This window comes from Malus sylvestris, chromosome 6 (assembly GCF_916048215.2).
Source record: "Malus sylvestris chromosome 6, drMalSylv7.2, whole genome shotgun sequence".
Classification (NCBI taxonomy): Eukaryota; Viridiplantae; Streptophyta; class Magnoliopsida; order Rosales; family Rosaceae; genus Malus; species Malus sylvestris.
In genome coordinates, this window is record NC_062265.1 from 27,647,796 (window position 1) to 27,675,416 (window position 27,621).

General features: G+C 40.9%; 2 protein-coding genes across 4 annotated transcripts; both read right to left on the minus strand.

Moving 5' to 3' along the window:
* Positions 1-3,303: 3,303 nt before the first annotated feature.
* LOC126627361 (ribonuclease J-like) lies at positions 3,304-19,429 on the minus strand. 2 transcript variants are annotated; one of them, XM_050296831.1, is made up of 17 exons: positions 19,085-19,429; positions 18,350-18,572; positions 17,870-17,993; positions 9,128-9,184; positions 8,661-8,852; positions 8,506-8,583; positions 7,959-8,141; positions 7,564-7,644; positions 6,844-6,909; positions 6,651-6,743; positions 6,079-6,204; positions 5,588-5,701; positions 5,311-5,406; positions 5,139-5,236; positions 4,529-5,031; positions 3,822-4,258; positions 3,304-3,722 (listed from the first exon to the last, which is right to left on the minus strand). In XM_050296831.1, exons 1-17 carry the CDS (start codon positions 19,269-19,271, stop codon positions 3,627-3,629), a joined length of 2,754 nt encoding a protein of 917 aa, XP_050152788.1. In that variant the 5' UTR covers positions 19,272-19,429; the 3' UTR covers positions 3,304-3,626. The 2 variants fall into 2 exon arrangements, with proteins under 2 accessions (XP_050152788.1, XP_050152789.1); XM_050296832.1 differs by lacking the exon at positions 19,085-19,429 and having other exon boundaries at positions 17,884-17,993; positions 18,350-18,506.
* Positions 19,430-19,957: 528 nt separating this feature from the next.
* On the minus strand, positions 19,958-22,888 carry LOC126627368 (cycloeucalenol cycloisomerase-like). Of its 2 annotated transcripts, XM_050296839.1 has the most exons (9): positions 22,720-22,888; positions 22,465-22,607; positions 22,178-22,261; positions 21,706-21,764; positions 21,419-21,545; positions 21,186-21,296; positions 20,920-21,111; positions 20,483-20,580; positions 19,958-20,388 (listed from the first exon to the last, which is right to left on the minus strand). In XM_050296839.1, the coding sequence occupies exons 1-9, from the start codon at positions 22,724-22,726 to the stop codon at positions 20,196-20,198; spliced, it is 1,014 nt and encodes a 337-aa protein (XP_050152796.1). In that variant the 5' UTR covers positions 22,727-22,888; the 3' UTR covers positions 19,958-20,195. The 2 variants fall into 2 exon arrangements, with proteins under 2 accessions (XP_050152796.1, XP_050152797.1); XM_050296840.1 differs by lacking the exon at positions 21,419-21,545 and having other exon boundaries at positions 21,723-21,764.
* Positions 22,889-27,621: the final 4,733 nt, after the last annotated feature.

The window sequence follows — 27,621 nt, forward strand, 5'->3', positions numbered from 1 at the left end:
AACATGCCCAACCTTTACTCACATTCGAGAAAACACTCCCAATAAGATTGCTTGCTCCAAAATCGAAGAGGCACCGTCCTCCGAATCTCGAGAGCCAGACTCCCAACATGACTACTTTCTTAAAAATCGAAGAGAAGCTTCGTGGCAAGGTAGACTAGCAAACATGCCCAACCTTTACTCACATTCGAGAAAACACTCCCAACAAGATTGCTTGCTCCAAAATCGAAGAGGCACCGCCCTCCGAATCTCGAGAGCCAGACTCCCAACATGATTACTTTCTCAAAAATCGAAGAGACGCTGCTCCCCGAATCTTCGAGAGCCAGACCCCCAGCATGATTGCTTTCTCAAAAATCGATGAGGCATCGTTCTCCGAATCAATCGAAGAGGCGCTCGCTTTCTCAAAAGCTGGGCTGCTCAGAGACCACGAGGGCCAATCTCAGAAATCGAAGAGGCACCTACTTTTCTAGCCTTGTCAGCACCTGTCACACGCACACTCAGCTTTGCAGAAATTATGGGCATTCTGTCGAAGACTTCTGGTGAAGTAGAAAGCACATGAATCTTACTGTTCAATCACCCACTTCCCACACGCAACAATAGCTCATGGGTACCACATATAACTTTGCCAAAGTTGAGCACGTGAAGCTTGCAGCTCCCACTACATCGCTCTGACCAAGAAAGGTAAAAGAATAGCAAAGAAACAGCACTAACAAAGTTTAGACACATAAATTTTGAAGGTCTAGCTACCATATTATTACCCACAAGGGTAAAGGAACAGTACCACTGCTGGATAATTGGAAAGTCCCTGTGTGTCAACCTCTGTGCTTCGTGGCAAGGTAGACTAGCAAACATGCCCAACCTTTACTCACATTCGAGAAAACACTCCCAACAAGATTGCTTGCTCCAAAATCGAAGAGGCACCGTCCTCCGAATCTCGAGAGCCAGACTCCCAACATGACTACTTTCTCAAAATTGAAGAGAGGGTAAAGGAACAGTACCATTGCTGGATAATTGGAAAGTCCCTGTGTGTCAACCTTTGTGCTTCGTGGCAAGGTAGACTAGCAAACATGCCCAACCTTTACTCACATTCGAGACAACACTCCCAACAAGATTGCTTGCTCCAAAATCGAAGAGGCACCGCCCTTCGAATCTCGAGAGCCAGACTCCCAACATGATTACTTCCTCAAAAATCGAAGAGACACTGCTCTCCGAATCTCGAGAGTCAGACCCCCAACATGATTGCTTTCTCAAAAATCGAAGAGGCATCGTTTTCCGAATCTCGAGAGCCAGATACCACAGACCACTTTTTCAAAGTGCTCTGACAGAGTTAAAACATGTGAAACTAGCAGCTCCCACTACCGTGCTATGACCAAGCAGGGTAAAGGAATAGCATTACTACTTGTTGTTAGGGAGACTCCTATATATGTCGACCTCCATCCCCAACGGACAGGCAGACCTGCAAAAATGCTCAACCCTTCATCATATCTGAGAGGGCACTCCCAACGAAGCCTTTCGAAATATTCAGCTTTCTTTCCCCCCGATAATACCTCTGCAAACAAGCTATACTAGAGCAAGAATATCTCATATCATCAGGGTTAAAAGCAAGAGTATCCCATATCATGCTTTTTCCCTGTCTTTTCCTTTGGCCTTGTTTTTACCTGCAAGACAAGGAGAAAGAGAGCAATCAGTCAGCAGTTGGAATCAAGCTTCCAGCCAGGAACTGACTGCCTGGAACCCCTTACCTGATTACTTACCTGGCATTGCTCTCGAGTACTCATCTTCAACATCTTATGTTTCCAGGGAAGATTCCGCATCTGCTTGAGGAACAGATAGGGCAAGTGCGAAGGATACAAGGAAGCATGTGGAGACAAGCGTAACAGCACACGTGCCGATACATCCATTACTCTGTCAAAAGCAAAAGTATCCCATATCAGCAGGGTGGAACGTACTCTAGATTTGATGGACTTGTTTTGACCCTCAAATTCTTCAGTCGGCCTTATACTCTGGAGGAAACCAGAAAACCCTCCAGCTCAGTTCAAGAATAAGCCTGTGGAAAGTTACTTCTTCAAAAGCAAAAGTATCTCATATCATCTCTTCTCATTTTTCTTCTCTTTATCCTTCATGCTGCTGCAAGATGGGGAGAAGGTGAACAATCAGTCGGAGCTCTGATTGCTTACCTTGTCTGTCACCTCTTTCAGCAGACCCCCTAGCTCGGCGACTTGGGGGACTCCTACTACATGGTTTGTATCGCGCTTGACCAAGCCTGAAACTACAAGTAAGCTTCAAGTGAAATTGATACATTACCTTGTGCATCTCCACCAGTTAAAGATACCACCCCTGGATGGAGGAAGAGTACTTCCAGAGAAGATGCCACATCTACCTATGAGACAGATAAGGCAAGTCAAGACGACACCACACTCCGATACTTAGAAGTTTCGTGATTACGAGATCATTCTCCCACAATATTTCCTAATGTCATTTGTACTAAATCATTCACTCGTACTCACTAAAGGAGAGCTTGAACCTATGTACTTGTGTAAACCCTTCACAATTAATGAGAACTCTTCTATTCCGTGGACGTAGCCAATCTGGGTGAACCACGTACATCTTGTGTTTGCTTTCCTATCTCTATCCATTTATATACTTATCCACACTAATGACCGGAGCAATCTAGCGAAGATCACAAAAAGCGACCGTTTTCGCTACCTAGGATCTATCTTGCAAGAGAACGGAGAATTAGATGGAGATCTCAACCATAGAATACGAGCTGGATGGATGAAGTGTAAGAATGCATCCGGCGTGTTGTGTGACCGTCGTAGGCCACTGAAGCTCAAGGGAAAATTTTATAGGACGGCAATAAGGCCAGCGATGTTGTATGGCACAGAATGTTGGGCGGTGAAGCATCAACACGTACACAAAATGGGTGTAGCGGAGATGAGGATGCTTCGTGGGATGTGTGGGCACACGAGAAAGGATAAGATTGGGAATGAGGATATCCGAGGTAAAGTAGGAGTAGCCGAAATTGTAGGAAAGATGAGAGAAAATCGGCTCCGGTGATTTGGACATGTGCAAAGAAGGCCGACTGACGCTCCGGTTCGAAGATGTGACTACGGGACAGAGGTTCAGGGCCGAAGGGGTAGAGGAAGACCTAGGAAAACTTTGGAAGAGACTCTAAGAAAAGACTTAGAGTACTTGGATCTAACGGAGGACATGACACAAAACCGAGCGCAATGGCGTTCTAGGATTCATATAGCCGACCCCACTTAGTGGGAAAAGGCTTTGTTGTTGTTGTTGTTTACTATTCCATAAAATAAGAATATAATAATTGAAAAAAGAAAGGTATCACAAACTACAGCACCAAAGGTTTCTTCCCACAACAAAACTCCCACCCTGACACTTTGCTCATCTATTTGATTGACTGATAAGTCATATACATGGAGGTTAAAGGGGTACAAATGCTACAAGAACCTACTTCAGTTTCTCATTTTCAAATCCCTTTGATCTGACAACCATCCACACCTTCAGTCTTGGTGAATTTTCATTTGGCTGTTCCTCGAGCTTTATCGGATTAAGTATTGTTTCTCGGGGAGTTTTTCAGAAGTTCATGGAACTTTTTTCGCCTCTAGCGATCATTTTGTTGCCAATTCCTCGGAATCAGACAAAGCTCCATCCATTTCGTCGAAGTATGGCCAACTCTTTCTACTTCTTTTTCCGCTCTTGCTTTCCTGTTTATGAAGACGTTGTTTGATTAGCGCAATGATAAACCAAAGTAACAAGCACAAATGGAAGAAGGAACGCCGGCATTAGGGTGGAGGTGGACAAACCTCATATTTCTGAACCAGGGATGCCCACAGAGATTTGCATTGTCCTGGGCTTCGGTTGATCCCATCAGCCAACAAGTTTCTAGATATCTCTTCCCAGAGGGCCATTCGCCCCTTCGCAACTTGAAATCTGCCACGCAGTTTCCCCCGCATTGTAATAAGCTTCTTAACTTCCTCAGGCTTCCATCTATTGCGTTTCACAGGCTTTGAAGGATTTGGTATTTCACTGTTTTCAGGACCATCTTTCTGTGGATGTTCCTGTTCTGCAACCAAACCATTTTCATCTTGAGCTGATTCGTCACCAGTTGATAACGTAGCCAATGATTTCCAAAAATCCTCCGGATCAGAAGAAAGCTCCTCTGACTTGGAACTTGAAATAGCAGAATCTTCCTCGGGTAGGAGTCCTTCGGCTTGAATGCCATCGTCTTCTAGTTCGGACTCTGATGAGATGAAATAATAAAACATAGTCAACGTCAATGCTGTAAATCACAACTCCAGGAAAGAATACTTAGATATATCAGATTGACATAGAGGTGGCAGTTATGAAAAGACAAATGTCTACAACACATAATGAATGGAAAACTGAGATCAAGTTCTTCCATATGAAAATATTGACAGTTACTGCTAAGAAACACATTTTTCAGCTGAGTGTTGCGTATAATGACTGAATGCAGAGAGAGAGAGAGAGAGAGAGAGAGAGAGTAAAGGACCTTCCGTATCTTGTTGCAAGATGCTCTGTAATGTGTTGTCCTTGTCTCCATCTGCTTGTGTCCTAGTTGACTGACTCTGAAAATATGTTTGTGTCTTGCTGTCATCTGCTTGTGTCCTAGTTGACGGACCCTTATTTTGATGTCGATCATATGCTTTCCTCAACTGTGACATCTCAGAACCAACATGGGATTTTCCAGATAGTCTTGCACTGACCTCATCAGCAAGGACTACTGCGGGGTTCTCCATGGCAATGGCAATGACGTCTGGCCTTTTACCACTGTACTTTCTTACCAATTTCCTCAATACCTCAGACACTGTTCTTTCCATGTGAGCCAGAGGACAATTTATGGGGCAGCTTGACAGTGCAGCGTGGGCAGCTTTATAGAGTGCATCAATAAGCTTTCCTTTGTCAAGCCATAAACATCGAGTAGTAATTTTTATCTTCCCTTTTATGCTATTTTCAGCCAAACCATTTACGTTTTCAGGGCGTAAAATTTCCATGCTTAAGACCAGAAAAACAAAAAAGAACATCAGGATGCTATCATATAGAAATTTCCATATTAAGAATATGCACGTCACATGTGTCACTGAAGAATCTATGAGATCTACCTGACCACTATTATGCCGTCTAAGGCGATTCTTAGTCTCTCATCGACACACAGTTCGCTTGAAGTACCAAATGCTTTATCACCATCACTAAACTTCAACTGTAATATAATAGTAGATTTATTAGAAATTGCCAATTAACTTCTCATAATGGACATTAAAGCTTAACACCAACCTGCAAATTCTCTTTTCCAAGCATGGTGAAACCACTAGAAAGTACTCTTCTGTTTCTTAAATGTGAAACGCCAAGCATTTCCCCGTTTTTTATAACCTGATGCATAAAAAATTTCATGTTTTAGTATCTTAATACCATGAATCCTTCCACATTAATTTATGACCACAGACGAAAACTACTATCATGCATACTACACATGATTGGACCATATCATCCACCAAGGAAGCATCAATAGGACAAGTTCCTTGAGTATAACAAGATGAACAGATTGACTCACAGTGGTGTGATGAATGCCAGTTGATTTGCCAAGCAATTCATGCTCTTTGAGGAACAAGAGTTCTCCATGTATCGGCAGAAAATGTTGCGGCTTCACGATTTGAAGCACTTCTTCCTTTAAAAGAAAAAAAGATTCATTCCCAATTAAAATATATATAAGATGGAGCCAAATGAATATTGCACATGAGAACGCATATCAGGTGATTCAGGTTACAAATAATCAATATCGCATTATAACTTGCCCTTGAGAAAAGAAAAGGAAAGAAGGTGAAACAAAGAAAAACAGCCATGTCTATATTGTTCTAAAAGCAAGGAACCTGCACAGATTTCGCACAAAAAATTATACACTGCTGTGTTGTTTTTTAAATGAGAAGATGCAAAAGTGCCACTAATATCAAGTTTATTATCACCTTTCAGAATATTAGAACAAAATCCTACCATTTAAGAAATTAAACCATATGAAATCAAAATCTTGAGATTCAAAAGACTTACCAATTCTCCACGATACCCATGACCAGAAGTGTGCAGTCCCTCATTCTTACCCATCACTATAGTTGAGCCAAGATCTGATATGCGGTTTAACATTTTCATTACCCGAGATTCATTACCAGGAATTACCTATAAGGTAAACAAGGTCAAAAAAGCCAAATAGATCGATCTCAGCATATGCAGCAACAAAATCTATCAAAGCAGATCTCAGAATTCTGAAAAATAGAAGAAATAATTGGAAAAGATTTCCAAAATATTTAAGCTGATATTCTCTGTGTAACTTCCAGTTTTGAAAATTTCAAATTTGACCATGGACTATGTTGAAATTAAACTTCAGAAAAATTTCGGAAAACTTTCTTCGTTCTTTCTTTTTTCAATGAAAAGCTAGATCTGTTAACCATGAGTATAGGAAACTTAATAGGGTATAGGAACTATATGCCAATAAACAAAAGAAGTTGAAGTCATAAAAATTCTTATTCATCTAAATAAATTTGGTTATGCTGAAAACTCATATAGGTGTAACTTATATGAAAAATCAATTGGAAAAGGAGGTTTATGCAATCAAGTTTTCTTACCTTAGCTGAATACAAAATTACATCCTCTTTGGTCAGCTTGACGGAATGACTACTTCCAAATGATGCAAGATTTAGAGCAGCACGTGGTTCTGCCTGACACAATAGCATGCATCATTTGCCAGAAAAAAGGTCCAGATGAAGGTTTTACTTTATGGAACCGGGCAGCCATAGGAGGCCATCTAGATAAACTTACTTGAGAGCCAGTAGTGACAATCAGCAAATCCTTTGGAGCATAGGAATCAATATCTTCCACTTTCACCTAATTTGATGTAATAAAATAAAACTTTATGATGAGATCTCTCACTAAAGAGAGCAGAAAAGTGAACAGATGCCACTACTAATTTAGAGATCTAAATGATAACCATACATAACTCCAATGATTCCGTCAGGCACCCATTCTAAATCCTAAATGTAACAACCAGTATGTTTTCTACCATCTCTCTCCCCAAAAAGAATGAGATCCTTTAATTATCCAGACTAGAAGATTTAAAATAGAAACATTATACTTCTGCATAATCCACACAAAATGCAGGTCAAAGTAGAAAGAAGGAACTTGATGGCTTACAACGTTATTGTGTAATAGAGGATATGGGCCCAATTAGAGTTTACTCGCAAGGAACTAGAAAAGGACTTCCACTTGCTTACTCATTTGGTTCATATAAGGTTGAATGTAAAGATGATGCAACTCAAAATTTCTAATCACGGTCTATTTACTGCTAAACAGTTTTTCCCAGCCAATAGAAGCTGAAGCTAGCTCTTTAACTCTGTAATTGTATTTTCACGTCATATGAAGCAACACAAGATCTCATATGATAAGGACACGCACACATAACGTAGACTTGAGGAAGAAAAAAACATAGGGGATCTACATCAGCCCATGTGCAAAAGAGAAATAGAGAAGATGCATTATTACCAGGGATGATGGATCAATTGGTGCCTTCCCATCCTTCCAAGCTGCATCAAGATATGTCCTCAAGGACATACCAACGAATACCTAACAGATCACAATATAACACTTTCTTAGACGCACATTTTTTTTTTTCATGCTATACTAAGGTGGAAGGGTAAGAGGTCGCACTTGGTGCGATGGCAAGTGCCTTCGCCCATGAGCGGTAGGTCTCGGGTTCGAGACTTGGGAGCAGCCTCTCCATAAATGGGGGTAAGGCTAGCCGACATTCACCTCTCCCAGACCCTGCGTAAAGCGGGAGCCTTGTGCACTGGGTACGACCTTTTTTATACTAAGGTGGAAGGGTATTTTAAAGAAAATAAGCACACTGGATTGTGTTGGATAAAGTCAGAAGAACCTACCAACTTTCTGCCCGTGAAATCAGCAGCAGCTTTCACACTTCCAAGTCGGTGTATGTTTGAAGCAAACTGAGTAGTTATAACCCTCCCTTTAGCAGCTGAAATATGCCTCAACAACGCATCTGCTACAGAAGATTCGCTAGTTGTCCTTCCCGGTGAGAGTACATTTGTAGAGTCGCTCATCATCTGAAAAATAATGTACATTAGTTGATATCTTCACCTTTTCCTCCATGAAAAACAGTTTTGACAAAAAATATGGATTTCATGTACCTACATCACTGGTTTACAGGATGATTCTTAATTATTCAATGTACGAACTACGTGCACAATTCATGAATTAACTCCATCTTTTGAGAAGATATTTTCGACTCAGATTATTTTATATATGCCATTATTGGTTAGTAAAAATATGAATCTCACATTCTAAATTATAACAGCACAAACAATTAAACCCTATTTTGTCCCCAAGAAAAATCCCAGTTTCAATACCAAGTGGATCCCAAAAGATAAGAAATCAGAAAATATATAACTACTAGACTGAGGGGCATACCAATGTTACTCCTTCTTTTGAAAGTTCTTCCAAAGCTTCACGGTCAAAACCTCTACCATCCAATGGTGACTCGTCAATCTGTTTAACATAATTCTTTATTAAGTTTGAGAATTTAATCAAAGAAGAGAAGAAGATATACAGGTAAGAAATGTTACCTTCCAGTCCCCAGTATGAAGAATTGTCCCATCAGAACAGCGAAGAACTAATCCACAACAGTCAGGAATAGAATGTGTCACCCGAATAGGCTCAATCTCAAATGGTCCAGCCGTAAATTTCCTCTTTGTTCTAAATGTCCTAAGTCTTGACGGAACAAAAATCCCATGTTCCTTCAGGCGTTTTTTAATAAGCTGTTCAAAAGAACATTATCAACTTTTTGAACATTATGCTAACACAAAAATTTGATAAAAAAAAACCCAGGAATTCAAGAGAACAGGCTTCCTTCATCACAAAAATATTCATATGCATCGACAATATGAGATACAAAAAACCTCAAAAGCAGATGGTTAAGAGCTGCAAAGAAAGTATTTTAACATTCCGTGGGAGGTCAACATCAGCAAACAACATTATTGAAATCTACATATCATGAGAGAAACTTTTGGCTCTGAAATTACGCAAAGATTACCTCCATGGTAAAGGATGATGCAAATATTGGTGTATCAAGATCCAAAGCTGGGATCACCTGTTTAGAGAAAAAATATGTATAACTATTAACTAAAATCCATACAACAACAACAACAACAACAACAAAGCCTTTTCCCACTAAGTGGGGTCGGCTATATGAATCCTAGAACGCCATTGCGCTCGGTTTTGTGTCATGTCCTCCGTTAGATCCAAGTACTCTAAGTCTTTTCTTAGAGTCTCTTCCAAAGTTTTCCTAGGTCTTCCTCTACCCCTTCGGCCCTGAACCTCTGTCCCGTAGTCACATCTTCGAACCGGAGCGTCATTCGGCCTTCTTTGCACATGTCCAAATCACCGGAGCCGATTTTCTCTCATCTTTCCTACAATTTCGGCTACTCCTACTTTACCTCGGATATCCTCATTCCCAATCTTATCCTTTCTCGTGTGCCCACACATCCCACGAAGCATCCTCATCTCCGCTACACCCATTTTGTGTACGTGTTGATGCTTCACCGCCCAACATTCTGTGTCATACAACATCGCTGGCCTTATTGCCGTCCTATAAAATTTTCCCTTGAGCTTCAGTGGCCTACGACGGTCACACAACACGCCGGATGCATTCTAACACTTCATCCATCCAGCTCGTATTCTATGGTTGAGATCTCCATCTAATTCTCCGTTCTCTTGCAAGATAGATCCTAGGTAGCGAAAACGGTCGCTTTTTGTGATCTTCGCTAGATTGCTCCGGTCATTAGTGTGGATAAGTATATAAATGGATAGAGATAGGAAAGCAAACACAAGATGTACGTGGTTCACCCATATTGGCTACGTCCACGGAATAGAAGAGTTCTTATTAATTGTGAAGGGTTTACACAAGTACATAGGTTCAAGCTCTCCTTTAGTGAGTACAAGTGAATGATTTAGTACAAATGACATTAAGAAATATTGTGGGAGAATGATCTCGTAATCACGAAACTTCTAAGTATCGGAGTGTGGAGTCGTCTTGACTTGCCTTATCTGTCTCATAGGTAGATGTGGCATCTTCTCTGGAAGTACTCTTCCTCCATCCAGGGGTGGTATCTTTAACTGGTGGAGATGCACAAGGTAATGTATCAATTTCACTTGAAGCTTACTTGTAGTTTCAGGCTTGGTCAAGCGCGATACAAACCATGTAGTAGGAGTCCCCCAAGTCGCCGAGCTAGGGGGTCTGCTGAAAGAGGTGACAGACAAGGTAAGCAATCAGAGCTCCGACTGATTGTTCACCTTCTCCCCATCTTGCAGCAGCATGAAGGATAAAGAGAAGAAAAATGAGAAGAGATGATATGAGATACTTTTGCTTTTGAAGAAGTAACTTTCCACAGGCTTATTCTTGAACTGAGCTGGAGGGTTTTCTGGTTTCCTCCAGAGTATAAGGCCGACTGAAGAATTTGAGGGTCAAAACAAGTCCATCAAATCTAGAGTACGTTCCACCCTGCTGATATGGGATACTTTTGCTTTTGACAGAGTAATGGATGTATCGGCACGTGTGCTGTTACGCTTGTCTCCACATGCTTCCTTGTATCCTTCGCACTTGCCCTATCTGTTCCTCAAGCAGATGCAGAATCTTCCCTGGAAACATAAGATGTTGAAGATGAGTACTCGAGAGCAATGCCAGGTAAGTAATCAGGTAAGGGGTTCCAGGCAGTCAGTTCTTGGCTGGAAGCTTGATTCCAAGTGCTGACTGATTGCTCTCTTTCTCCTTGTCTTGCAGGTAAAAACAAGGCCAAAGGAAAAGACAGGGAAAAAGCATGATATGGGATACTCTTGCTTTTAACCCTGATGATATGAGATATTCTTGCTCTAGTATAGCTTGTTTGCAGAGGTATTATCGGGGGGAAAGAAAGCTGAATATTTCGAAAGGCTTCGTTGGGAGTGCCCTCTCAGATATGATGAAGGGTTGAGCATTTTTGCAGGTCTGCCTGTCCGTTGGGGATGGAGGTTGACATATATAGGAGTCTCCCTAACAAGTAGTAATGCTATTCCTTTACCCTGCTTGGTCATAGCACGGTAGTGGGAGCTGTCAGTTTCACATGTTTTAACTCTGTCAGAGCACTTTGAAAAAGTGGTCTGTGGTATCTGGCTCTCGAGATTCGGAGAACGATGCCTCTTCGATTTTTGAGAAAGCAATCATGCTGGGGGTCTGGCTCTCGAGATTCGGAGAGCAGTGTCTCTTCGATTTTTGAGGAAGTAATCATGTTGGGAGTCTGGCTCTCGAGATTCGGAGGGCGGTGCCTCTTCGATTTTGGAGCAAGTAATCTTGTTGGGAGTGTTGTCTCGAATGTGAGTAAAGGTTGGGCATGTTTGCTAGTCTACCTTGCCACGAAGCACAAAGGTTGATACACAGGGACTTTCCAATTATCCAGCAATGGTACTGTTCCTTTACCCTCTCTTCGATTTTGAGAAAGTAGTCATGTTGGGAGTCTGGCTCTCGAGATTCGGAGGACGGTGCCTCTTCGATTTTGGAGCAAGCAATCTTGTTGGGAGTGTTTTCTCGAATGTGAGTAAAGGTTGGGCATGTTTGCTAGTCTACCTTGCCACGAAGCACAGAGGTTGACACACAGGGAGTTTCCAATTATCCAGCAGTGGTACTGTTCCTTTACCCTTGTGGGTAATAATATGGTAGCTAGACCTTCAAAATTTATGTGTCTAAACTTTGTTAGTGTTGTTTCTTTGCTATTCTTTTACCTTTCTTGGTCAGAGCGATGTAGTGGGAGCTGCAAGCTTCACGTGCTCAACTTTGGCAGAGAACTTTGGCAAAGTTATCTGTGGTACCCATGAGCTATTGTTGCGTGTGGGAAGTGGGTGATTGAACAGTAAGATTCATGTGCTTTCTACTTCACCAGAAGTCTTCGACAGAATGCCCATAATTTCTGCAAAGCTGAGTGTGCGTGTGACAGGTGCTGACAAGGCTAGAAAAGTAGGTGCCTCTTCGATTTCTGAGATCGGCCCTCGTGGTCTCTGAGCAGCCCAGCTTTTGAGAAAGCGAGCGCCTCTTCGATTGATTCGAAGAACGATGCCTCATCGATTTTTGAGAAAGCAGTCACGCTGGGGGTCTGGCTCTCGAAGATTCGGGGAGCAGTGTCTCTTCGATTTTTTAGAAAGTAATCATGTTGGGAGTCTGGCTCTCGAGATTCGGAGGGCGGTGCCTCTTCGATTTTGGAGCAAGCAATCTTGTTGGGAGTGTTTTCTCGAATGTGAGTAAAGGTTGGGCATGTTTGCTAGTCTACCTTGCCACGAAGCACAGAGGTTGACACACAGGGACTTTCCAATTATCCAGCAATGGTACTGTTCCTTTACCCTCTCTTCGATTTTTAAGAAAGTAGTCATGTTGGGAGTCTGGCTCTCGAGATTCGGAGGACGGTGCCTCTTCGATTTTGGAGCAAGCAATCTTATTGGGAGTGTTTTCTCGAATGTGAGTAAAGGTTGGGCATGTTTGCTAGTCTACCTTGCCACGAAGCACAGAGGTTGACACACAGGGACTGTCCAATTATCCAGCAGTGGTACTGTTCCTTTACCCTTGTGGGTAATAATATGGTAGCTAGACCTTCAAAATTTATGGGTCTAAACTTTGTTAGTGCTGTTTCTTTGCTATTCTTTTACCCTTCTTGGTCAGAGCGATGTAGTGGGAGCTGCAAGCTTCACGTGCTCGACTTTGGCAGAGAACTTTGGCAAAGTTTTCTGTGGTACCCATGAGCTATTGTTGCGTGTGGGAAGTGGGTGATTGAACAGTAAGATTCATGTGTTTTCTACTTCCCCAGAAGTCTTCGACAGAATGCCCATAATTTCCGCAAAGCTGAGTGTGCGCGTGACAGGTGCTGACAAGGCTGGAAAAGTAGGTGCCTCTTCGATTTCTGAGATCGGCCCTCGTGGTCTCTGGGGAGCCCAGCTTTTGAGAAAGCGAGCGCCTCTTCAATTTCTGAGACCAGCCTTCGTGGTCTTTGAGCAGCCCAACTTTTGAGAAAGCAAACGCCTCTTAGATTTCTGAGATCAACCCTCGTGATCTCTAAGCAGCCCAGCTTTTGAGAAAGCAAACGCCTCTTCGATTTCTGAGCAGGCGCCTCTTCGATTTCTGAAGCTCCGTCGAGTGCAGATTTTTATAAGGGCTGACATTAAGTTCCAAAGCACACTTGAATCTCCACCAGTAGAAGCTTCATTCTTGCACTTCTAAGATCTTGATTTGTCCGACCTCTTCTCTCTTCAACACCTTTGAAAATGTCTGGCCCCTCCGACCGTCGTTTTGACTTGAACCTTGTTGAAGAGGCAGCCCCGCCTTCTCCAGACAACATATGGCGCCCATCCTTCGTCTCCCCTACTGGTCCTCTTACCGTTGGGGATTCCGTGATGAAGAATGATATGACCGCTGCGGTGGTGGCCAGGAACCTTCTCACTCCCAAAGATAACAGACTACTTTCCAAACGGTCTGATGAGTTAGCTGTTAAGGATTCGCTGGCTCTCAGTGTTCAGTGTGCAGGTTCTGTGTCTAATATGGCCCAACGCCTATTTGCTCGAACCCGCCAAGTTGAATCATTGGCGGCTGAAGTGATGAGTCTCAAACAGGAGATTAGAGGGCTCAAGCATGAGAATAAACAGTTGCACCGGCTCGCACATGACTATGCTACAAACATGAAGAGGAAGCTTGACCAGATGAAGGAAACTGATGGTCAGGTTTTACTTGATCATCAGAGATTTGTAGGTTTGTTCCAAAGGCATTTATTGCCTTCGTCTTCTGGGGCTGTACCGCGTAATGAAGCTCCAAATGATCAACCTCTGATGCCTCCTCCTTCTAGGGTTCTGTCCAGTACTGAGGCTCCAAATGATCCCCCTCCGGTGCCTTCTCTTTCTGGGGCTCTACCGACTGCTGAGACTTCTCCTAAGCAACCTTTGTGAAGGCTCCCTCTTGTGTGTTTATTTTGACTCATGTATATGTACATATTTGTAGCTTATCGGGGATATCAATAAATAAGCTTTCCTTCATTTCAACGTATTGTGTTAAATACACCAAAGCCTTCTTCGCTAAGTTCTTTGAATTTTCTTTTGTTGAAGCTTGTATGTTGAAGCTTTCTGAGTGGAGCATGTAGGTTGGGGTAGTGTTCCCTTAATTTTCCGAGTGAGGAAAACTTCTCGGTTGGAGACTTGGAAAATCCAAGTCACTGAGTGGGATCGGCTATATGAATCTTAGAACGCCATTGTGCTCGATCCTGTGTCATGTCCTTCGTTAGATCCAAGTACTCTAAGTCTTTTCTTAGAGTCTCTTCCAAAGTTTTCCTAGGTCTTCCTCTACCCCTTCGGCCCTGAACCTCTGTCCCATCGTCGCATCTTCTAATCGGAGCGTCAGTAGGCCTTCTTTGCACATGTCCAAACCACCGTAACCGATTTTCTCTCATCTTTCCTTCAATTTCGGCTACTCCTACTTTACCCCGGATATCCTCATTCCTAATCTTATCCTTTCTTGTGTGCCCACACATCCAACGAAGCATCCTCATCTCCGCTACACCCATTTTGTGTACGTGTTGATGTTTCACCGCCCAACATTCTGTGCCATACAGCATCGCCGGCCTTATTGCCGTCCTATAAAATTTTCCCTTAAGCTTCAGTGGCATACGGCGGTCACATAACACGCCGGATGCACTCTTCCACTTCATCCATCCAGCTTGTATTCTATGGTTGAGATCTCCATCTAATTCTCCGTTCTTTTGCAAGATAGATCCTAGGTAACGAAAACGGTCGCTCTTTGGTATTTCTTGATCTCCGATTCTCACCCCTAACTCGTTTTGGCCTCCATTTGCACTGAACTTGCACTCCATATATTCTGTCTTTGATCGGCTTAGGCGAAGACCTTTAGATTCCAACACTTCTCTCCAAAGGTTAAGCTTTGCATTTACCCCTTCCTGAGTTTCATCTATCAACACTATATCGTCTGCGAAAAGCATACAACAAGGAATATCATCTTGAATATGTCTTGTTAACTCATCCATTACCAACGCAAAAAGGTAAGGACTTAAGGATGAGCCTTGATGTAATCCTACAGTTATGGGAAAGCTTTCGGTTTGTCCTTCATGAGTTCTTACGGCAGTCTTTGCTCCTTCATACATATCCTTTATAGCTTGGATATATGCTACTCGTACTCCTTTCTTCTCTAAAATCCTCCAAAGAATGTCTCTTGGGACCCTATCATACGCTTTTTCCAAATCTATAAAGACCATGTGTAAATCCTTTTTCCCATCTCTATATCTTTCCATCAATCTTCGTAAGAGATAGATTGCCTCCATGGTTGAGCGCCCTGGCATGAACCCGAATTGGTTGTCCGAAACCCGTGTCTCTTGCCTCAATCTATGCTCAATGACTCTCTCCCAGAGCTTCATTGTATGACTCATTAGCTTAATACCCCTATAGTTCATGCAATTTTGTACGTCGCCCTTATTCTTGTAGATAGGCACCAAAGTGCTCGTTCGCCACTCATTTGGCATCTTCTTCGTTTTCAAAATCCTATTGAAAAGGTCAGTGAGCCATGTTATACCTGTCTCTCCCAAAAGTTTCCACACTTCGATTGGTATATCGTCTGGGCCTATTGCTTTTTTATGCTTCATCTTCTTCAAAGCTACAACCACTTCTTCCTTCCGGATTCGACGATAAAAAGAGTAGTTTCTACACTCTTCTGAGTTACTCAACTCCCCTAAAGAAGCACTCATTTCATGTCCTTCATTGAAAAGATTATGAAAATAACCTCTCCATCTGTCTTTAACCGCGTTCTCTGTAGCAAGAACCTTTCCATCCTCATCCTTGATGCACCTCACTTGGTTTAGGTCCCTTGTCTTCTTTTCCCTTGCTCTAGATAGTTTATAGATATCCAACTCTCCTTCTTTGGTATCTAGTCGTTTATACATATCGTCGTAAGCCGCTAACTTAGCTTCTCTGACAGCTTTCTTCGCCTCTTGCTTCGCTTTTCTATACCTTTCACCATTTTCATCGGTCCTCTCCTTGTATAAGGCTTTACAACATTCCTTCTTAGCCTTCACCTTTGTTTGTACCTCCTCATTCCACCACCAAGATTCCTTTTGGTGTGGGGCAAAGCCCTTGGACTCTCCTAATACCTCTTTTGCTACTTTTCGGATACAACTAGCCATGGAATCCCACATTTGGCTAGCTTCCCCCTCTCTATCCCACACACATTGGGTGATTACCTTCTCTTTGAAAATGACTTGTTTTTCTTCTTTTAGATTCCACCATCTAGTCCTTGGGCACTTCCAAGTCTTGTTCTTTTGTCTTACTCTTTTGATATGTACATCCATCACCAACAAGCGATGTTGATTAGCCACGCTCTCTCCTGGTATAACTTTGCAATCCTTACAAGTTATACGATCCCCTTTCCTCATTAGAAGAAAATCTATTTGTGTTTTTGACGACCCACTCTTGTAGGTGATCACATGTTCTTCTCTCTTCTTAAAGAAGGTGTTGGCTAAGAAGAGATCATATGCCATTGCAAAATCCAAGATAGCTTCCCCATCCTCGTTTCTCTCCCCAAAACCATGGCCACCATGAAAACCTCCATAGTTGCCTGTCTCCCTGCCCACGTGTCCATTTAAATCTCCTCCTATAAATAACTTCTCCGTCTGAGCAATTCCTTGCACCAAGTCTCCAAGATCTTCCCAAAATTTCTCCTTCGAACTCGTATCCAACCCTACTTGAGGTGCGTACGCACTAATCACATTGATAAGTTCTTGTCCTATTACAATCTTGATTGCCATGATTCTATCTCCTACCCTCTTGACATCTACAACATCTTGTACCAAGGTCTTGTCCACGATGATGCCAACACCGTTTCTCGTTCTATTTGTGCCCGAATACCAAAGTTTAAACCCTGAGTTTTCTAGATCCTTTGCCTTACTACCAACCCACTTAGTTTCTTGTAGGCACATAATATTTATCCTTCTCCTCACCATAACTTCCACTACTTCCATAGATTTTCCCGTTAAGGTTCCTATATTCCACGTTCCTAAACGCATTTTGCTCTCTTGAACTCTACCCTTCTGTCCTAGCTTCTTCACCCTCCCCCGTCTAATAGGATCAAAGTACTTCTTTTGTGTGTCCCGGGTAAAGTTGATAGGAGCATATGCTCCCAAACAACTTTGAGTGGAGTCGTTCGAAAAGAAGTTTCTATGGCCCCCTTGCTCATTTAACACTGCATCCGGGTGCCGATGGAGATACAGCGACCCTTGCTCACTTATCACTGTGCTCGGGCCACACAGCGCGCCACTTACGGGTGACGCCCTAGCTTTAGCGTGATTTTGTTCTGGATTCATTTTCATAAGGATTCGACGTGATCATGGAGTGCCGGCTGTCGACTACCTGACGCCCTCCCCCTCCTCCTTTATCCGGGCTTGGGACCGGCCATGTAAGACATAGGCGGAGTTAACTAAAATCCATGAAGACCAAAATAATAAACTTCCAGCAGAATGTGTAATTCAAAAACTTTTGACACATTTGCCATATTATACAACTCTTCTTAACTAGAACAACATTTACGGTGTTCATCTTCACCAAGAAAAACACCTAGAAGTAAAAGAAACAGCAAAAATAAGTGATTTATGGAATCAGTCCTTTTATGATGTTTCTTTCTACAAACATAAAAAAATGCAGTAGATTCATCAATAACAATTATGATATTGAGCCAAAATGGCATTTCCAAAGTATCAGAAGGAAACTTTACCCAAGGCAACGCACCAATGTGGTCTTCATGCCCATGTGTAATAACAATCGCTTCAATTTTGTGGCTCCATTTTTTGATAAATGTGGTATCAGGTATAATCTTTTGGACTCCGAGCTCATCAAAGCTGAAATTGCATATAACATATAATCAAGGGTCAATGCATAAGTAGAAGAAAAGAGAAGGCCATTAAGGATCACTTTCAGCAGACATTCATAGAAGCAAATACAAATAAGGATCCATTTTTCATGCACACAAATTCTTGTTTTTGAATGTGTGGAACAAATTTATCCTTCCATTTATGCTGGTATTACGAAATTTGTTGAATCTACTTAAATAAACGACATTCATAGCAGTAAAAATGTGGACAGAAGAAACCTTCTAAGAAAAGATAAGTCATACTAGGCAGAAATACATCGAGGCATCACCAAGATACAATCTTTCATGAGCATAAACAAAAGAAAACTAGTCTACTTCACATACTCTGGAAACATAACACCAGCATCAATCAGAATATAGCGGTCATAATTCCCAACCAGCATGCAATTCATCCCAATTTCTCCCAGGCCACCAATTGGTAAAACACGGATTGGCGGGCCCTCTTTGCCTTCATAAAATTGTTCCATCTTTCGTTTAACAGAGTCTTCCATACTTTTTCGAGGCCCTTCCATTCTTCCTGATCTTCTTACATTCGACCCATGTGTTCCTAAATGAATCAAACCAAAAAACAACCATCAAAATTATCTCCAAAAAAATTGGTAGTAAAAGATGTCTTGCTAATAAACATAGAAATTAGCATGATAGGTTGTGAGAAGGAACATAACTTCCGGTTCGATTGCTTGTCAAGACAATCTATAACTATAAGATAGAACATATTAAAAAACTTTACGCACCTTTGGTCACTAAAAATTTAATTCTTTCAAACAAAAATTTAATCTTTTGCCAAAAATGGAATGCCTAAGACAGTGCAAACCACCTAGAGAACTAAACTAAACCCTGTTTCGAATCCACTTTAGCCCTAATTACCCGCTTCAAATTCCAATAATCTCTAAGCACCTTATCCTTAACAGAAAAAAAATCAAAACTTTGGCCCCCAATTAAACTAAAACATCATCAAATTTTCACTAGATTTCAGAATACTTCCCAGTTTTCATATCCTTCAACTTTCCCAGCACGCACACAATATAAAATACAAAACCAAGTTCTTAATTTGAATACCTGCTGCAGTAGAAGAGCCAACGGAGCACGAAACGCAGCGGCCCGCGGCTTTCGGCCGCCACAGGAGGCTGTAAGGGCACGGAGAGAGAACTCCGAGAGCAGCCATTTGGGCCGACACGCTTGGTTTGAACGGAGCTGGGTAGAGAGAATGGTAGACAGATAAACCCCCCAAAACCCCTAATTGCATGAGTGAGGAGTTGGACGATTCGGAAGGTCCGAAACTTCGAAACGAAACCCAGGAAATCTACGTGGGTGTTGGGGTTTGCTGAGAAGCGGGAGAGGGAGGGAGGGAGGGAGAATGCAGAGTGGGAGCGGGAGTGAGGATTTTTGTAGGCTTCAGAAATATCTTTCTTATCATTTTTTAGGAAGAGGGATGAAGGGGATAAAGCCCTCGCACGTGTGAGTGAGTTTTTGCTTAAATCATTTTCCCACCCTACATTTGTAATATAGAATCGTACTAGTATATACTTGTTTTCGTGCCTTTTTTTCTCTTATTATTACCAATTTCCCCTGAGTGAAACTAAATAAATACAAGCGATAATAAAGAAGAGCGAGATCTTTTGTATGACCAAATAAAGAGTTAATGTTTGTCGAACAGTCATCTGATCTGACATACGAACTTAAAATTTATCATGAGAAATGAGAATCTAAAACACAGTCTAAAATATGACACTACTCATAAAAACAATAAAAAAGGATTGAATAATAACTATTTTCAGAGTGCCAACAACACCGTCTTGATCTTTAATCTTTTCACATAAGTAGAGGTTAGATTTCAATCTGTCACTTTTTGGGGTGAGTATTTGAATATTCCAAGCAAACATTTATCTCCAATTTCTTTTGTCGACGTTACAATTTTTGTTTGCTAATAGATTTTCCAGAAAACAGAGTTGTAGTTGTATACGCTATTCATATTCGCAATGGAGTTGTAAATTCACACTCAATCAAAATATCGTCTGACTAAATTACCAAAGGTACAAGAGGATAAAAGTTACACTCATCCAAATATGGTACAATAACCATTGCAGCAACTGCTGCATGAATCCCGGAGCTTGGTATCTTCCTGCTCCGGGAACTAACTCATCGAGCTCCCTGTTTGCACAAGGAGTTGTCAAATTTGGGCTGCGTGTCCCGGGAACCATGGCAGTCCAGGTTGAAGACACTGTTTTGTTTCTGGAATTGGGACAATAGGTCCCAGAAAGATGCGCCATAGATCTAATATTATGGTGACCAGCATTGCAGCGCCCAGAGCATCGATAGCCACTCTAGGCAAGTCCCATGGATCCCCAGGCTTCTCATCAATCCTGTGCACATTAACAAGGTGATACCATGAGCATTCTAAAAGATCCCCTATATTTCTGATCATTGCGGTTAACAAAAAAGTTGTGCAGTTCTTACCTCAGAAACATGGGAAAGCTAACAATGAAGTAGATAGCATAAAACAAGGACCCAACTGTATACATAGACGCCCGGTCCACAAATTGATAGTAAGGGAACTGCGCAGAGTTAAAGCAAACATCATTGTAACGGCGTCTACTCACATAGATATTCACGAATCCTTAAACTGCAAGCATGTAATAGCAACATTATGCAAATTATGTACGAGCTCCATCATATTGCAGGCCTGTCATCTACCAACGGAAATAGTGGACAAGGCCATAAGGGGTCAAATGGAATACGAAAGGATAAGCAAGAATACGTTTAGAGGAATATGCGTGATGAAACTACACATGTATGAACTTCCGCATTCTACCTTAGCTAGAACCTAATATTAAGCCAAATTTGGAAATTAGGAAAAAATTACAATTAGTTAGATGAGATGTGTTATAACATACATTAGAAATAGCTATGGTCTCCAGGTATGCGATGAAATAAGAAAGAGCCAAAATCCATGCAGCCTCAGCAACCCATTGAACTTGTTCTGGCCATCCAGCAGTAAAATGGTGTAGTCTGCGAAGCGTTATATTTGATGTGACATGATAAAATAGGAAGCAAACATGTGTGAGAAGAAAGGTAGTGTGCGGTACCTGCACAGAATTAAAAAAAGTAATTAGAAAAGGTAGGTAGTCTATTGCAGAGCGTTTCAAGATTTCCAGCTTACATTGTTCATTTTCCATGATGGGAAAGTATATGAAGCTCCCAAAACGGTGAAGAAATAGTGGGTCCAAAAGTAATTCCCAACATAGCTAAAAATTATAATCCACACGCTGGCCTGTTACAGAAATCAAAGTTCGGTTCTAGCTAAGCATAAAGTTATAATACAGATGAGAATGTTATAATAAACAAAGTGCTAGTGGATCGATTAATGTAGTAAATCAGTGACAAGAAAAGAACCTTCAAATGACAAGAACAAGACTCACAAGTCACAATGGGAAAATTTGTTTTATCACATGCTTTGCAACTTGATAGACAAATGATGAATATATGCGCATTATACGAAGCACCAAGAAGAGAAATATCACTGCATTCCAAATAAGCGATAAGTCCAGCATAACCGGCCGCAAAAGGTATAGACTTTCATTGATAAAGACAAATCACCAATAAGAAAAAAGCTGATAATACAAATTATAAGTTTCATTGTTTGATGACCTTGTCCTAATTATGACTTATTCTTTATTTACCCCAGGAAAACACTTGCCTTCACCCAATAACGATCCTTCCAAGCCAAGCTGCTATCTGCCTGCAACAATACTCGCAAAAAAATTAAAAAGAAAAAAGAAAAGGTTAGAACATAAACAAACTCTGGCTCATACAATCCAAGCTTTCCACTCTATTGCACTAAAAGCGTAATCATACATCGGTTCTATCAGTGAATATTTACTCTCTCGCTCTCTCACTCTCTCACTCTCTCACTCTCTCGTATGTTGGATTAAAGTACTACTAGTTTCAAGAAAGTAATGAAGTTTGTACTGCAAGGAATATAATTCGAGGCCAAAAATATAAGGGCTAGTGGAATTGTTAATTTAACCATCATTCGATAAGCGGAAAACAAAAACTTTAAATGTTATTCCGAAAACCACATTACAAATTAAGCTGAAAAATTGTCCCAAAAAAACGAAATTCAAATTGAACTTGGTAAGATCGAGTAGTTACCTTCCCGACGAAGAGCATCGGCAACAAAAATGCAGGGACTGCTGAAACCAATCCAATTAGCAAATACTCCAATTCCGTAAAGCTCTGCCACAAACCCACATCAAATTTCCCATTCAAAAAAATACATGGTAAAAGAAAACTAACCAATTTCACCAAAAAATCAAAACCTTTTACTGCTATGGACTACAAATACATTTCGGCAACTAAAGTTTCCATCTTTTCTACAATTTTCATCGATTTTCTTCGTTATTTTCTCAGTAACCAAACAGATGATAAGGAAATCGAACCTCGTAGAGCTTGAAGGGCACGACGATTCCCAAGCAGAGAGTGAGCCAGAAGGGAGTGTAGAGAAGGAAGAAGAGCTCCCCCCATCTCTTGCTTGGATTTGGAGCCAACCATAAACTCGAATAACAATCCGATTCTTCTTTACCTGCACGCATTGCCAAACACGGGCTTATCAAAAACCCGGATTCGAATTCGGATACCGAAATTCAAAACCCTACTTAATTGAAGTATTTGAATTCGAGGAGTATGAACTTTACCGCCCATTTTGATATTCGGATCTTAAGAACCGGTGTTTTTACTCGAATCGGGGCGGAGCGCGGAGGCGGTGGAAGGTGCTTTGAGAGTTTCAGTGTTTCACTGTCTGAGTGAGAGTGAGCTCCCTCGTGATTGCGCCTCGAGACTGCTGCTGTTCTGTACTTCTTGTCGCTTGTCGTACTCTGCTGAAGAGATTAGCTGAGGTGGCAGGTTTTGCAAAAAGGGGTCTGTTAAGTTCGGTATTTACTCAGGTACCTAAGGCCTTGAAGAAAATAATCTAATTTGTGTTACAATTAGGTTATCAAATTTGGTACCACATAAGTAGGATATCTTTTTTTAATACAACAGTGTCGTGCACACTGATATATATATATATATATATATATATATATATATATATATATATATATATATATATATATATATTTTAAACGATATTATCTATATTAAGAAGTGGGAAGTGGAGAAGTGGGGAAGTGGGTTAAACCTCATGATTAGCTAGTAATAATGTGATATATGAGATTGACATAACTCATCACTTTAGTCAATGAGATTTGAAATCGATAAAAGTGGTCCTTGAGTTGGTCCATCGTCAATCATTTTGATCATCTCATAAAAATCTATGTTAAATAAGGATCAACATGACAAAAATACTCTCAATTTAATAAACAATTGGTCAAAATCATTTGACAGAAATTAGGATATTTTTGCCATTTTACTTATTTAACGATGATTTTCTACAGTAGAACCAAAATGATTAATGGTTGACAAACTTAGTGACCAATTATATTAATTTTAAATTTTAGGGATCAAAATGAAGAGTTATATCAATTTCAAAAGATAATTTTAGCTAAAATACCTTTTAATATTAACTTATTAGTGTGATTAATGTGTGACCTAACCTAAATGTGTCACATCTTGATGTAGAATATTTAGTTGTATTAAAAGAATTTAGAAAATAAGAAAACAAATACAATGCTTTGAACTTTTCTATACATATAGACTTGGTTTAAAATTAGTATTCCATAGATTATTCATTCTGTGCAAACTTCCTCTATATAAATGGTGAATATAGTAAAGTTCAAGCTTGACTTATTGATGAATTGAGTTCGGCTTGACTAGTTCTTCTCATAAGTCGAAGGAAATTTAATGAGTCAAGCTAAATACGAACTTAAAATGTATCAAATTGTTGTGGCCTATTTTATCTGATAAGAGGAAGGAGGCCGGCGGCAAAGAGAGAAGAGAGAGAGATATGTTTGTAGAATTGTGTAGAGGAAATGTGTGTGTTATTCCCCCTACGTAGTGCCTTTATTTATAGTAATAAGAGGAAGAAGAAATCCTTCATCCTCAAAGAATATAAGTTCATTTAGGAAATAATAACTAGAATCAAATCTAATTTAGGATATACATCTAGGATTTACACAATCACATTTAAACTAGAAAGTTTATAACACTCCCCCTTGAGTGTGTAAATACTCAAGGTAGATTCAGCATCATGTAGAAGTTGAGGAAGTCGACTCATTGGCATTGATTCTGGGAACACGCTATTCTCATTGAGGTAGGAACTTGCATAAGGAAGTAAGTCTCACTAAAAAACCTTATGGCTATGGCAAAAACCCGAGTAGGGATAAAATCCATAGTCTAAGGAAAAATGCGTGAGTAATGCAAGGTCAAATGAAACGTCTACGGAATGTTATCAAGGATATGATCAACAAAGGTGGGTGCCTCATTAAAACCTAGTTAGGTAGCAAAAACCTAGTTAGGTAGCAAAAACTCAATGTCAAAAATGCTCATAATCGTAGGGAAAAACAAGTACATTAAGATCAAGCAAGTATTCTTTAGGATACTCCCCCTGAGTTTGACACAATTCCAAAAAGAACTAGCAATGTTACAACTCAAAAAGTTTACGCATACCAATTCCATGAACAAGCTTTTGAAACGTCGTCTTCGGTAGTGATTTGGTGAAAAGGTCGGTCAGATTGTCTTGTGAACGGATTTGTGTGACTTCAATCTTCTGATGCTCTTGTTGTTGATGTGAGAAGAAGAACTTCAGCGCAATGTGCTTGGTGTTATCTCCTTTGATGTAACCCTTTTTTAGTTGTTCGATGCATAATGTGTTGTCTTCATAGATCGTTGTCGGGACACCCACGACGGGGTAAAGATCGCAGAAGCTTTGAATATGCCTCACAATTGCTCTCAACCAAAAGCATTCCCAAGTTGCTTTATGTAAGGCGAGAATTTTAGCATGGTTAGACGAAGTGGCAACTAAGGTCTGTTTAGTTGACCTCCAAGAGATTGCGGTGCATCCAACTGTAAAGACATAACCCGTGTGAAAGCGCGCCTTGTGCAAATCAGATAAGTATCATGCGTCGGCATAACCAACAAGGCGATAATCGACTCGAGATAAAGAGGTGCGGCATCACTCGAGGATCCGTAAGGGTAGAACAAACCCAAATCCGTAGTACCCTTAAGATAACGAAAAATATCTTTAACACCAGTCCAGTGTTTGTGTGTTGGTGCATTACTGTATCTTGCCAAAAGATTAACAGTGAAGGAGATGTTGGGTCTAGTACATTGAGCTAAGTACAATAAAACGTTTATCGCACTTAGATAAGGAACTTTAGGCTCCAAAATCTCTTCATCATCTTCATTCGGATGGAAGGGATCTCGTTTTGCATTTTGCAATTGAACGACCATATAAGTACTCGAAGGCTTTGCTTTATCCTCGTTAAAGCAGAGCAACACCTTTTGGGTGTAGTTCGCTTGATGTACTAAGATTCCATCTGAAAAATGCTCTATCTCAAGACCAAGACAGTATCGAGTCTTTCCTAGATCTTTCATCTCAAATTCCGACTTTAGGTGTGCGATAGTTCTCGTGAGCTCTTCAAGAGTTCCGATAAGGTTCATGTCATCGACATATACTGCAACTATCGCAAAACCGGAATGTGACTTTTTAATGAACACACAAGGGCATAGTTCGTTGTTCACATATCCCTGACTATTCAAATACTCACTTAGACGGTTATACAACATTCTTCCAGATTGCTTCAAACCGAAGAGTAAACGCCTCAGCCAAATTGAGAGTGTGTTCCGAGGTTTGAAAATATTTGATCCAGTCAATGTAAATCATTTGAGAACTTTCATATCAATTTCCATATCAAGATCCCCATAGAGATTTGTAGTCGCTACGTCCATTAGTTGCATACTCAGTTTTTCGAAAACTACCAAACTGATAAGATAGCGAAAAGTAATCACATCCATAACGGGTGAATAAGTTTCATCATAGTCAATCCCGGGGCGTTGTGAAAAGCTTTGCACAACAAGACAAGCTTTGTAACGCATAATTTCATTCTTCTCATTACGCTTCTGAATAAAAACCCACTTGTAGCCAACGGGCTTTATATGTGGAGGAGTATGAGCTACAGGTCCAAACACCTTACGTTTCGCAAAAAAATTGAGTTCGACTTTGATTGCTTGTTTCCAGTTTAATTAGTCGGTTCTACGTTGACATTCATCAACTGAACGAGATTCAATGTCATCGCTTAACATGATCTCAGTAGCTACTGCATATGCAAATGCATCATCGACGATCATCTCATTTCTACACCACACATCATCTAAGCTAGCATAATAGATCGAAATCTCATGATTCTCGATATGTGGATTCATCTCTTCAAAGATGCTTCCATAATCTAGAATTTCCTTATGAGTTGGATAGAATGAGTAAACGACAGTCGGTTTCATAGTAGTCTCTTCAGGTGCCTATGATGTAGGTTTCTTTTTCCGGGGGTATGAATCCTTTGAACTAAGAGGTTTGTCATGCTTGTGTGTGAGGGCAGATGATTGGCTAGCCGCTAATGCACGTGGATCGGCCAAAGTGGCGTCACGGGCCTTCAAGAAGGAAATCCATCATACATTTGTTCATCCATTTTTGCAGGCACATTTGCAGTTGGAATATGTGATCTTGTCACTCGCGCTCGATCGGTGAAAGCATCTGACATGCTCTCAGCTATGCTCTGGAGATCTAATTTACGTTGCACTTCAGTTTCAGACTGAGCGGTACGGGGATATAAATGAGATAAAGTGGAAGTCGTCCACGATAATTCACGTCGTTCATCAGGAACATTGACGTTCTTATTTTCCTCTAACGACAGGAAAACTGTCTCATAGAAGTGACAATTCACGAAATGAGCGGTAAACAGATCGCATGTCAAAGGTTCTAAGTAACGAATAATCGAAGGAGAATCATATCTGACATAGATTCCTATCATTCACTGAGGCCTTATTTTTTTACGTAAGGGCGGCGAAATCGGCACATAGACCGCATAACCAAAAACATGCAGATGCAATATGTTGGGTTCATATCCGGTAATCAACTTAAGGACCCTATATGGTTGGGTCGCAACAGGCCTCAGGCAGACCAACATGGTTGTGTGCAATATTGCATAGCCCCAAGCAGCGATCGGGAGCTTGGTACGTATGACCAACGATCGAGCAATCATTTGTAAACACTTAATGAATGCCTCTTCCAGACCATTTTGGGTGTGAACATGGGGTACTGGATGTTCAACTTCAACCTCAACCGACATGCAATAATTATCAAAAGTTTTAAATGTGAATTCTCCAGCATTATCTGATCGAATAATCAGGATGGTGAGCCCTGAGCTTGATAACCTGAGCCAACAGTTTGGAGAATGCAGTATTCCTTATGGACAACAAGCACATGTGTGATCAACGTGTGGAAGCATCAACCAAAACCATAAAATATCTAAATGGTCCGTATGGAGGGTAAATTGATCCACAAATGTCCCCCTGAATTCTTTGTAGAAAAATAAAAGGATTCGAACGAATCTTGTCATAAGAAGGCTTAGTAATAAGCTTTCCCATTAAACATGTTTGACATG